We start from the raw sequence: 12,881 nt of genomic DNA, 5'->3' as shown, positions 1-12,881 counted from the left end.
ACGGTGGTTTGTAGGTAACGAGAACTATGCTTGGAGAAGTGGAAATCATAAACAAAATGATGCTGCTGATGGATCATTATCATAACATGTAGAGATATGACAGCGTAAAAGCACATGGAAACAAGATCATTTGGACTTGTCACTTCTGTTGAAATGAACTTGGCTTCCACACAACGCTAACGAGACGCAGAAGTGCAGCCTCAGATGTTGACTCTGCCCAAATCTGGTTTGCCACTTAGTGGCACAACAGCAAAGTATTCAGGGTTAAAGCATAAGAGAAAAAGTTGACAAAAATTGGGGGTTATTGCTCTCCCAACTTTCACCAGCCTTGCAATAAGCTGGCTTGGATGCATCTGCCAGCTAGTGGAAGACATTTGTAGTGGCTTTCTTCAAACCAGGGAAAACTTTGCTAAAGTTTCCCCCAAGAAAAGATCCCGTGAGCTGTTTCATCCACGCAAACCGCTGCTAACACACAGGAACAGTTTCCTTTGTCACCTCTCCCTCAGCCCCTAAAACCCGCTGCAGTAAGTACAAAAAATGCAAGATTTAAACCCTTCACTTGCTCACTCCGCCAGTCTTTTGTGCCAGGAGATAACACCAGAAACAAAACCGGAGAAAGGTTAGCTTATGAGCAAGCCTGTACGCTGCATTCCCAAAGGGCTGCCAACGTCAGATTAAGAAGCAGACCTCAGTCCCCGTGATAGCTAGCAAAACAGGCTACACATATCAGTTTTTACAAAACAAGAGACTTCTGTGCTGTTCTGAGGAGCAGAAGTACCTCTGTGTAACTTTACTTGCTGTAAAAAATAATAATAACAATAAAAACATATATATATAAATAAATATAAATATATATCCTGCAAGCTTGCATTGGATTGCAGTCAATGGGAGGTGCAATCTCTGACTGACAGGACTAAGTTACTGAATCACTGGTAGAAAACTTATGGCCTGCGTTTTGAAATAATCCTGCCCTTCTAAAAATAATTCTTCAGTGATTTAATGTGTAGCAATACATTACATACGCAGCCACGCTGGACCAGCTTTCGGCCAGCTTTTGAGAACTATCAACCCTCAGATGAATCTAGAAAAATATTATTTGTAGTACCAAGTGCTGCAAACCCCACTTAGGGATGAAATACAAGGTGATCTGTAAAAGCAAGATGTGATTCTAAAGCAAAAGTGTGACAAAGTTCTTTATGCTTCCCCAACTATTCTTTTGTCATGATACAAACTCAGAGCTGCTCTGCACGTGCAACAGGGACAGCCCAGAAGTCACAGAGATGAAAAAATGACTTACTGGACTAATAACAAGAATTAAATCCTGCTCAGGCTTCAGAAAGCAGAACACCTATGCCTGGGCTGTTTTACACGTTGCCACACTAACTTGCACTGTTTGCTTTTGTAACAAAGAACACTTTTGTTCATCCTGCCCTCCAAGCAGCCATCCCTCCCTGTTGTTTAAGGCTTAGCACAGGAAGAAAAACAGTATTTAGCCTAAAAGCCACCCCAACCCCGAAACACACAAAGAAAAACAAACCAAGCCTGCAAGAAAACCTAAGTCCTAAAGGCATCTGAATTCATTTATGGCTGGGAAAAGCAAAGATGCAATTGCAGCCCGATGCTCGAACTCTCAGCCTAGAGTTCTACCAAACAAACAAAACTAGATTTGGGAAAAAGCTTCGGTGATCAGCTGCCTACCTACACACAAGTTATTTACGGCATGAAAACATCAGAGCAAAGCTCAAAACAATCTGCAGAATGCCAGCAGACTTCCACTGGCGACAGAAACCAGCCATACAGGAACATTAGCTTTGATAATCAGACAGTGATTTTTTTTTTTTAATTCACATTTAGTTATTTTCTAAAGCCCATCTCTAATGCAGTGGTTTCCAATCAGCTTTATCCCACTTTCCATTGTGCTAACAGCAATCATCTGCAAAAAGACTCCACTGGTCATTAAAAAATGACAAAAAGGAAAGAATTTTGAAAATAAAGCATTAAGCAGGCAAAAAAAAAAAGCGAGTTTAAGCAAACTTGAGCAAACCTGAAGACAGATTTGACTCATGTGAAGCACATGGTCAGTAAGTGAGGTAAATATAGGTCCAAGAAATGGGTACAGGGCAAGATTAGCCCAACAGGATGCAAGTGTCACCATGCCCTGCCTGTGAAAATCATACCAGATAATTAACCTGGGGTCTCCAGAGCTCACCCGAGTTCAGCCTCAGGTTCCAGGCCAACATCAGTAACTCTTCTAGACCTTGCCTCCAACAAGCTGGCATGGGAGAGGAAAGAAAGGATCGATGTAATTAGCTTCTGAGTTCAAGGCCTGGATTGCTGGGGGGCTTTATTGAGCACACAGCCCGACTCTTTGCAGGCTGTTAGCGGGGAGGTGGCAGGGGTGCTCGAGGAGAAGCACGTTGTAAGGGTTTCACCATCGGCATGCAAGCTGGCTAAACAGCAAAAAGGAGGAAAAAAAACCCACAAAACAAACAACAACAAAAACAACAAACCCCGGTGAGAACAGCCAAATGCCTTGTGCACAGGCCTGGGAGCCGCTGCCAAGGGCAGCCCCGCTGCCAGGGGTATCGCAGCCACGAAACGCGGGGGCCCTCTGCCAAGCCACGCCAGTGCCCATCGGAAAACCCTCAATGAAAATGGAGTGAGCACTCCTCCAGGAATTAAACGCTCCGTGGACCAGGCTCATTTTCACCAAACTCGCAGCTCAGCCCCGCCTGATGTCCTGCCAGTGCTCCAGCCCAGGGCTGGGACACGCTGCAGCCACATGGGGTTTGCTGGGCAGGCTCCAGTCCTGCAGAGGAGAGCCCCCAGAAGCCCCAAAAGCCCTGAATTTGACAGAGCCCTGATAGTACTCAACCTGCAGACACCTCTCTCCTCCATTTTCAGTTCACTGCCTTCTCGTGCTGGCCCAACTCTCCTTTCGGTTGCATGTAAATCAAGGAGGATTACTGCAGTCCATGTAATTACACAATTACAATGCAAAAAGAGTGGGAAAAGACCCACCTCCAGCTGCTTGTCAGCCTTTCTTTTAGGCGAAGTGTGTTGTTTAAACACTGATATAATTTTTCAGATACTTTTACATGTATGCTACAGATCAGCTATGCATCTGACCCAAGGGGAACAACAATTTGTTCAACAAGTAATGTGAAGAAAAGGACATTTCTGTACAGTTCCACGTGTAGAAACCACAGACTTTGTATCTCTATGAAAAAAAACACATCTGCTCCTTCTGCGTACAACAAAATTAAAGGTGCTTGTAGCAGGGTCTTTGTCTTCCCACACAGCAACACTTACCATCCAGTTAGGGAAGGAAATTTTGGAAGAAGTGTTCTCCAAGTTGGGTAGGTAAAGCCCTAACTACAGTTGCAGGGTCGGCACAGAAACAAAGATGCAACCTCATGCCACAGATGTCCTCTGCTATGCCCAATATTTTGGGGAATGTTAACTTTCTACGTCTGTGAAGGGAATCAGAGTCAATGAATTTCTTCTTTTATGTTAAAGCAACTAGAAGGGGAAGGACAAAGTTTTTCCTCTTTTATTGTTCAAAAAGAGTCAGTATCAGCATCCATCATTCAACTACGGCTGGCTGCAACCTCACCACAAAGTAAGAAATTTCTGGTTTGAGTTCCTTTTCTGGACGGATTGTGTTATGGTTAACGCACATCACCAATTCCAAGACAATCTCCAACCTCCTCTATAGCACAATTTGTACTATATTTGTACTGAAGTTTCCAGATTAGATAACAACAAATTGTGAAGTGAGCTAAGGATGGTCCACCTAACACCTTGACCCTGAGGTCTCTCCTTCCTGAGGACCACGAAGCCTGGAAGAGGTGCTAGCAGGTAAATTTTACTGCATTTTTATTTTTAAGTACACTTTCTCATGAGGCTCGCCAATTAGTTTTATTATTTCATCTCTCCCACATCAACAGCAGCTCCTAGCAATTAAAAAAAAGCAATCAAACCGACTCCTCGTGGAACAGCGTGATTCTGAGCACAAGCAGAAAACTTGGCAAAGGCAAACCCAGAAGGAACAGCCACCGCTTTCTCCCCACGCTTCCTGGTGTCCTTTCCCCAGAGCTGCTCCTACCCACTGACATCTGCCTCTGCAGAAACGTGTTGGGGATGCGAGAGAGGCCAGCATTAGTGGGTATCACTCACGCTGAGCACACAGGGAGACTTCCACTGCAAGGAAAGGAAGGTTCAATGCTTCAAACAAATGTTGGGACATGCTGATATCCCGATCTGCTTGCTTTGAACAGCCTCAGGCTGTCTGTGCTACACGGAGCCACACAGGACACAGAAACCTGCCTGTCCCTAAATGAGCAAGCGTGGACACCCAAAGCACCTACAACATCCACGCTTTACTCAACCTTCGCAGTTGACAATGAAGATTTTGGATTCTGGAGCTCACGCAATTCCTGTCCGATCCTCTAGGAAGCAGGATGTTGGGATTTCTTACCTGCCTGAGCTCTTCTGAAGATAAGGGTTTCTTTATTTATTTATTAAAAGGGCTCCTACTATCATGGGTAAACAGTTTATTCGTGCTCACGGTTCTGACCTATGCTTCAAGATCAAGCCTTTAAGGGCAAAAGAGCGAGCTCTGCCCTTTCCTTCTGCTTCTGGCAGCCCCAGCCCAGCTGTCCTGCCTGCCTCAGGGCAGTCCAGGCTGACAGCAATGCCAAAGAGACCTGCGAGCAGATGAGCATCAGGCCCACAGGGCTTCAAAACAGCTTTAAAAGCAGCAATAATTGCAAAAAGCGACACGTTACCGTCCCTTCTGTTGCACAGAAAGTTGGGCTGCCAGTGACAAGCACAAGAGCCCAGTTATTAACAACTTCCTCACCTCTCTTTGGAGTGGAGGCACATGTAACCAAACGCAATTAGCAAACATTTGCTAAGCTCGGTGGAGTCAGCCCACTGCAACTGGAGGGTCTGGACGAGAACCTCTGCCCTGTCTTTATTTCCCCCGCTCCCGTCTGCTCTCCTCGCTGCCAGTCAGCACGAGCAGCTTTGGACTGGAAAAAGCTTTTTGCACAGCACATCGAGGCAGACAAGGACAAAAGTTAATTAGGACTATTCATAAGCCTTACTGGAAGAGAGTGCTGCATCCCATCCCTGAAAATTTAATTGCACTCAGTAGAGGAAACCTAGAGAAAATACCAACAACAACAACAATAATAAAAAAAAAAGATAATTTGGGAATAAAATCTGATTTCAATTTAATTCAAGCCCCGTTTGGCCCTATTTATTTCAGAAAGTAGTTCATGCAGGATAATAGCGTTATTGTACATCTAACAGTGTTAGAAGCTCCTAATAAATTAACAAGTGAAAATTAATGGCTGCTCAGTCCATTAAATCTTGTTAATTTTATTTTTGTTGCAATAATAAAGCGATCACAAGTTTACATTATTAAACCAATATTTATTAGAAGAGCTCATTTTAATTGGATCCCTGATGTGATAATCCTGTACAGTGTGCATTTCTTGATTTCATCAATTTTTTGTATTTATTTCTCATTATATTTAAATGACTGCGATGTTCAGGGTCTTTTCCTAATACTATAAAAGTTAAGCAACCATTTTAAACATTTTATTTCACAGAGATTCAACACTTACTACACAATATAATGAGAATCTTATGAGTCTTTTCAGAAGCTATTTTAAATATTTAGTCTCTCGAGAAAAGGGAGCAGAAAAAAAGCAGAAATATGAATATTTGAAAGCATCTCAAGAAATGGTAAAACACAATTTTTTCCCCATTAGCCCATCAGTGTTTCCATACAAACACTGCCCCATGGTCTTTCAAGTCAAGAGGAGTTTTAGCACTGGTTTTACTGCAAAATGTTGGTTGGCCTACGCTTCTCAAGGAAAAAATACACACAAAACCCATGTATTGATAAGGTTTTGATTAGCACTGCCTGCTGACTGAGAGGTTACAATGTGAGACGATGCCTTACCAAGGGCTGGGGTGGATGTGGCATTCCAGCAGCGACTGCTTTGAGCTAGGGGGCTGCGATGCTTTCTCCCTGACCTCCTTTCCCCAATTCCTTCGCCTCGACCAACACAACTGAACGTGGAGTCACAACCTGGCTGTATCAACATGATTGCTTCAGCTTATTGGCAGAGCTTTCTTTTTCTTTTTTCTAGTGTGAACTCAAAGTCAACTACACGTGCTATTCCTCAGGCTAACACCAGAGGCAGTGACTGATGGATGGGCAGGGAGAAGCCGGAGGGGCTGTGGGGAGAAGCCCCTGGCCGTGGGGCTTGGACCTCTGGCAAGATGACCAAGAGGCAGAGAAGGGCACTGAGAGGCACGAGTGACTGCAGGCAGAAAGTACACCGACTAAAGGCCGCGTGTCCCTGTGCACTTCCCGTATTTTCACCTTTAGACCGACCTGCGAAGTCACACGGATGCCACAAAAGCTGCTCGCAAACAACCTGCAAAGCTGCTACCGCTGCCCCGGCCAAACCAGCTCACGTGGCTCCTGCCAGCAGCACGCCTCTGGCAGCACAAAGTTTAGGACTGGGGCTGTAAAAACCCGCCCAGAAAGCCGGGTCAGCACGCAGGCCAACACGCAGCTTGGTAGCAGTGAAGTTACCTGCAGCAGGGAGCTGAGCACGGCAGGGACTGGGCTGCTCCAGCACGCCGCCGTACCGCCGAGCTCGGACTGAGCACACTCTGAAACAAATCTCCACCATGGTAAACTCCCCAGGTACAACGACAGGCTGAACTAAAAAATAGATGGCTTAAAATGGCGTTATAAATATGAATTTGTGTGGGGATACACTGAGCTGAGCAGCCTTTTGCATGCTGCTGAAGCTAGATGGACACCAGGCTCAAAAGGAAAACATGCTTCGGTTCTTGAAGGCTGCCTCTGCCGCTTGCTGTATTTGTAGTTTTCCTATTTTCCTGGTATCAAGGCAGCCTTAAGACCATGGTCACCTCTCGTGAATGCTGTGTGGTCAGCTATCACCATAACAGCAGCTTTGCTCACACCCAAGATCTTCTTAAAATCACTTATTTATTATTCCTGGTTTTCCCCACCGACATGCAAATCACATAAGGAACACTTTGTTCAGCTTCTTTTAAAAAGCAAATGTGCCGTGTTTCCATTTCAGCTGGTACGTTCTATCCTTATCAGATGAGTTCCACGAGAAATAACACCCACCTCTCTTCAAAACTACTTTCTAAATTAAAAAAACACACCACTTAAAAGAAGTTATTTCTTACACAGAAGATTCCTGGCTCCCCTAAACCCCTTGGTGATTTAAAAAAAAATAAAAAATACAATAATAGGTTTAAAAGAAAAATGTGCATATGAAAATACACTACAGAATGTCATGAGGTTTGTGTCTTAATGTGCAGCACCACTAGGGCTCTCGAAACAAAGCCTCTGCCATCTCCTGCCGTCCCAATCAGACCTTGTGTGCTTTCAGAAATTACCGAGTGCTTGCCACATGTTCCTGACTTCTACAGTTCCACCCCCTGTTTAGGTTAGAAGATAAACTCAGCCTAATGCACGGTTTCTAGGGCAAAATGCTAATGGCTTGCCAGGTGCACAGCGTGGCCTCTCTTCAGGTCAGGAATAGCACCGTGAACTTACTGCTCTCCTCCCAGGGATGAAGTCCGCAGGGATGCAGCCGAGCTCTGCAGGTATGATTGACTTTGCTACCATCAGGTTCCATCCCCACCACACTTTTTGGTCTCAGAAGCTAACAGACCCATCAAAAATTCAAACAATCTGATAGCAGCTGGAGTAGGTCTGAGCTCGTTTGCAGAGAGGCCATAAACTCACACATGTGGCTGTGCTGGGGCACATGCTGAAGGGACTCTACCCCCAGCTGGTCCAGAAGGTGATAAAAATGCCCACTCTGAAAGCTGGGCTTTCAAGATCAACGCAACTACCACGAAGGATTTATTTTAATGGGCAAAAGAATGAAGGTTTTAAAGTTTATTGTCTGATACAGTATGAAAAAATATCTTGTTGCCAAGCAGCCACAGCTTGCTACAGCTCACTAGGTCAGCTCCTAGCACCAGAGCTCAGTGCACCCTGGTTTAGAGGCAGCTCGCTTGCGGAACAAGGCAGATTTTGGTGGCTGCAGAGGGAGGACAGGCCCCTAAATGAGCCCCTCCATCCAACACTGCCAACAGCAGCACAAGAAACAACCAGGTGGTCTGAGACTGGCAGGTTTTTCAGGTGGAAATGACTTCTTGCTCCAGCAGAAAAAAACATGAGAAGATTCCTGCCAGCATCAGTGCTGTGCTGAAATCCTTGAAGGTCTCTCCAGGCTTTTGCTGCCTGCCGCAGGCCTTTCCAGCAGAAACCTGGGCCCTGAGGTGTCTGCCATCTTACAAATGGAGTGCTTGGAAAAGTAACACACGCTGAACAAATACACAAGCAAATAAACCATTCTTTGTTTTATGAACTGTTGGGAGATTGTGTACTGAGGAGCATGCACATTTCCAGCTCCAAGCAGATAGAAGTGAAAGCAGGAACAAATTTGGCCTTCTAATTCCTTACCCCTACAACAAAAACTAATGTTATGTTTTTCTTGTTCTGTCTCAAAACCTACATTCAATCCCACCTGGTCACTACAGGAACGCGACGCTGCCAGCTCATCTGCAGCCCTTGGTCCCACAGGCAATGTTCCTGCAAAGCTCCAGCACTTCTACATCTGAAACTCGCTTCATCTCATGGATACAATAGCTAATTTTGGACTTACCCTGCTCCTGCTGGGCCAGAGTCATCACTGGCATAGCTCCACTGAAATTCAGCCTACTGATGCATTACAGACAATGCACAACATGAGCTAATCCTTAACGATGTTTTTTCCCCTTTTGTCCCCCCCACGTACTTATTTGCCTAAATAGTAAAATAACTTACGCAGTATTATTTAAGAAATAAATACTAAAACCACCCCAGAACAGTCTTGCAAACGTTAATTTCAAGTCAGGCGATGATCAGACTCAAGGATACGTTGTGACAAACAGGGCAGCCCAGAGAAGACCCAGCACAAAGTCACAAGGCCTTGTTGTAGTTGCAATCCTGCCACCAATTTCCAGACAAGCAGTTTCTCCTTTCCAATCCACTCCCCAGGACATAGATATCAGCCTCTCAGTAAGCTGCTGCAGAGGGCCCAGCACAAACTAACCCAACCACCACCACTTGCATCTTTGTAATGTGCACCTTAAACAATAACAGCCCTACACGTGACATTGTGTTTAAAAACTAGCACCAAGACAAAAGGAGCTAATTGCAAGTGTTACAGGTGGATGTGAAATGTTTTAATGTTTGCATCGATTTCCTTCAGCAGAGCAAGGTCTACAAGAAACAGACAATCACTTCTGCACAGAAGGCTACCCAGGACAATCTCTGGAGGTGATAATATTTATGACTCGTGACATCTGCTTGTCTTGTTACTCATTTTCAAGCTTTACAGTTGTATCTTTCTAAACTAAAACATCCTATTCCACCTCCCTCTTTGCTTCCTTTCAGTCATGAAATACCAAGACCTCCCTCCCTTTTGCTACAACACCTTGTTACTGGTAAGAGCAGCACCAGGAGGCTCCAGGCTTTGCTCCCAAACAGGTCAGCATCAGCAAGATCCAACGCCCAGGGTCACATCAGCAGGGCTGCCCAAGTCATTTTCTCCTTTTGAAAAGGTATTTAAGGGAAGTGGTTTAAATAGGGCACTATCGCTGAGGAAAGCACACTGCTTACCAAGAATTTCAAACTACAGGTTTTAAGGCATTTGTATCAGGTGGTAGCTTTCCGTGTTTTGATCCCTGCTTCCACTAGGAGAAGAGGCCAGAGCAACTCTAACAAAGGCAGGGGGGGTCCGTTTGTGTTAGTGGACAAAATCCTAGCCTCGGTCATCCAGCACCACAAAGACCAGGAGACTTTATTTTTTTTTTTCGGTTGGATATAAATAAATAAAGAACCAGAGTTGCTGGAAGAACATTTTTGGAGTTGCAAACATCCCCATTTCCAAGCTACTTGCTTACTTTTTCATGCAACGGATGCTGCTTTGTATTAGCTACTGCATATTAAATCATTCTGACAACCAAGAAAGCATACATTTGTTTGCGCGAGAGAGAAGCATGAATACACACACACACGGCTATCTTCTCAGGCAGAAGCATACAATTATGCAGCATTCAAATATTTGCGATGAACTTTGGCCTTTGTTGAAAACAACACACACACACACAAAAAAAGTGCCCCCCAAACAACCACCAGCAACAGCCTCGGCAGTCATCTGGCCGGGCTCGCAGAAAGCAAGAGATCTGCAGCAAGAAAACGCTGCTCGTGGCCAGCGATTTGAAAGTTTCTCGGGAAATCCTGCTTCGATGGGAGCCTCACACACGCAGCCTTTATGATTTATAATGGTCTCACGGACCGATCTCGGAATCCAGGCTAAAAATAAAGTTTGTGCTAGTACAGAAACAGCATTAAAGGGGTCGGTTATGCTCAGTGTTCACCCCCACATGGCTTTTGGACTCCAGACAATCCCCTCAGCTCTGCCCTTTGCGTTCCCAACTGGAAGTGCCCTGGGAGCACCCGCACAGCCCCGAGGCGCCCTTGGGAGCGGTGTCTGTGCCCAGCCAGCGTGGAAGCAGGCGGGCAACCCAAACAAACCCCTATCCCTGATACATTTATCAAAACCAAACCTCGCTGTAACAGCACCAGAGAACACGCCGAAACTCCCTGACAAGGAGAGCACCCCCGAGAAGCGGAGCTGTTGCCCACAGCGCTTCCAACTTTTTTTTTTTTTGTGTGTGTGGAATCTCGGCCGGAGACATATTTCCCCCTCCACATTCCCCTCTCACTTTCTTCCCCTCTCGTTACTAGACAGCAATCCAGTTCTGCAGCCTGTTTTTTTTTTTCTTTTTTTTCCTTTTTTCACTATCTATAGAGCCCGTGGGGAAGAAGCGGCCCCAAGGCGGCGCCGGGGGGGGGGGGCTGCAGGGCCCCGGGACCCCCTCTCAGGCCTTGGTGGGGGGATCCCCTGAGACCCCGGGTGCCCATCTCCGCGCTCTGCCCCCCTCATTTTTTTACCTGGGGATGGTGATGCACTTGGTGTTGATGTTCTGCGTGGTGATCGCCTTCTCCAGCTCGTCCAGCTGCCCCGTCTTCTTCAGCTTCTTCACCAGGCTCTTCACCGCCTTCTCGCACCATTTCTCCTCCTGCCCGTTCTGCTCCCCTTTCTTCCAGCCCAGGAGCCGCTTGACGATGGGAGGGGTGAACGGCAGGATGGAGGACATGCTGGCTCGCCCGGCAGCGCCCCGCCGCCCCCCTGCTCCGCTCCTCTCCTCTCCACGCCGAGCAGGCCCCGCTGGGCCGCCGGCAGCACAAAGCCCGGCCCCGGGAGCCCGGCTCGGTTCGTCCCGGCCCCTCTCCTCCCTGCCCGGAGCTGCTTTCAACACCCGGGGCCCGCGGCACCAAACTTTGCCCGGACTTCGCCGCCTCTCCCCGGCGGCGGCGGCGGCGGCAGCTCCCTCCTCCCCCCCCTCCTCCTCCTTCTCGTCCTCCTCCTGCCCCGCTCTGTGTGCGCGGAGAGGCGCCCACTCCAGCTCATTCCCAGTCTGTCTCTCATGCAAATTGCCTGCTGGCCGCCCCGGCCCGGCTTCCACCCCCTCCTTCCCTCCCAAACACGCTCACTCACGCCGCCGAGGGAGGGCGGGGAGGCGGCCGGCCCGCCGGGAACTCCGCTCCCCCCCCCCTTCCATCGCCACAGGGCTCCCTCCCCTGGCCTTCAGCCCCCTCAGCTTCCACCATTCCTTCAGGAGCTGCCTCACCCTACACCAGGAGACCCCCACGGGCTCCACCCGGCCGCCCCCTCTGCTCTTGGCCTCTCTGTAATGTTGAGACCCTCCCTGAGGCAGCCCCGCGGTGTGGGATCGCCCTCAGGGCTGTGGGGTGGCAGGGGGGGGGTCAGCCCGGCCATAAACCCTTGGAGAGATCCCACCGAGGGGAAGGCAGTGAAAATAAACACAAAAAAAAACGAGTTCCCCCTCAGCAAGGAGACCCTCAGGCAGGGCACGATGGATGCGGCCCCTGAGGTGGCTGTTTTCTTTGTGGAAAAAAAAAAGTGTTTCCACACAGATAGCTGAGCACAACTCGGCCAGTCAGGCTTGGACAATCAGCAGTTTCTGTTTCAACCCCTTTAATTTACTGTTCCATTCCCTCATCCTCCCACCCTGGACTCCAGGTACCCGAATAATTTTTGCCCTGTATCAGGCACAAATGACATCCTGGAGATGTTTACCACCAGACCTGGTCAGAAATTCTCAGACGGAACATTTTTGTCAGAGAATGGCAGTTTGTTCAGATCTAGGTGTTTTGTAGAGATGCTTCGGTTTTGACTAACTCCGGATGACATCCAGGTAAATTTCCAGTTCCTCACTTTCCATAACTGGGCAGACTGGGCTGTCACACTCCCCAGTCTCCGACATCACCCCCTCATGCTGAAAGGGAGCCTGTGTGAATATAAACCTTAGCTCTTCAGTGGTCCAATGCTGTGATAAATCACCCCAAAATGGTGCTGAGCAGCCTGGCAAGCAGCAAGGAGGCTGGGGGCCACCTGCAGAGCCACCAGGTGCCTCCGTCGAGGCTGGTTCATCTTTCTGTGCTCCAGCTGCCTCGCAGCTCCCCACAACAGCTGCCCAGGAACACAGGGGTGAAAGTTTCAGGGGGCCTGGCTCCCAAATTCTGAGGTTTCAGCCTGAGAGAGGCTTCCCAGCTTCCTCCATCCTACCAGACGGGATGATGGGGAGCTGAATTTGGGAAGCCTCCGGGGCTGCTCGGCAGCTCCCAGACGCACAGGTCCTTGCCAACCCACATTCTCATATTCCAGGTT

The 12,881-nt window shown here is 47.7% G+C and overlaps 1 protein-coding gene across 1 annotated transcript in view; it reads right to left on the bottom strand.

Annotated features, from left to right (window-relative positions):
• Positions 1 to 11,736, bottom strand: part of SMAD3 (SMAD family member 3) — a 70,525-nt gene extending 58,789 nt beyond the window's left edge. Inside the window, exon 1 of the mRNA XM_027466461.3 lies at positions 11,081 to 11,736. Within this exon, the coding sequence (XP_027322262.1) occupies positions 11,081 to 11,286 (206 nt within the window). The 5' untranslated portion in view covers positions 11,287 to 11,736. The remainder of the gene's footprint in view (positions 1 to 11,080) is intronic.
• Positions 11,737 to 12,881: the final 1,145 nt, after the last annotated feature.

Source organism: Anas platyrhynchos, chromosome 11 (genome assembly GCF_047663525.1).
Source record: "Anas platyrhynchos isolate ZD024472 breed Pekin duck chromosome 11, IASCAAS_PekinDuck_T2T, whole genome shotgun sequence".
Taxonomy (NCBI): domain Eukaryota; kingdom Metazoa; phylum Chordata; class Aves; order Anseriformes; family Anatidae; genus Anas; species Anas platyrhynchos.
Note: the sequence above shows the minus strand (reverse complement) of the source record. Positions and strands in the feature narration are given on the sequence as shown.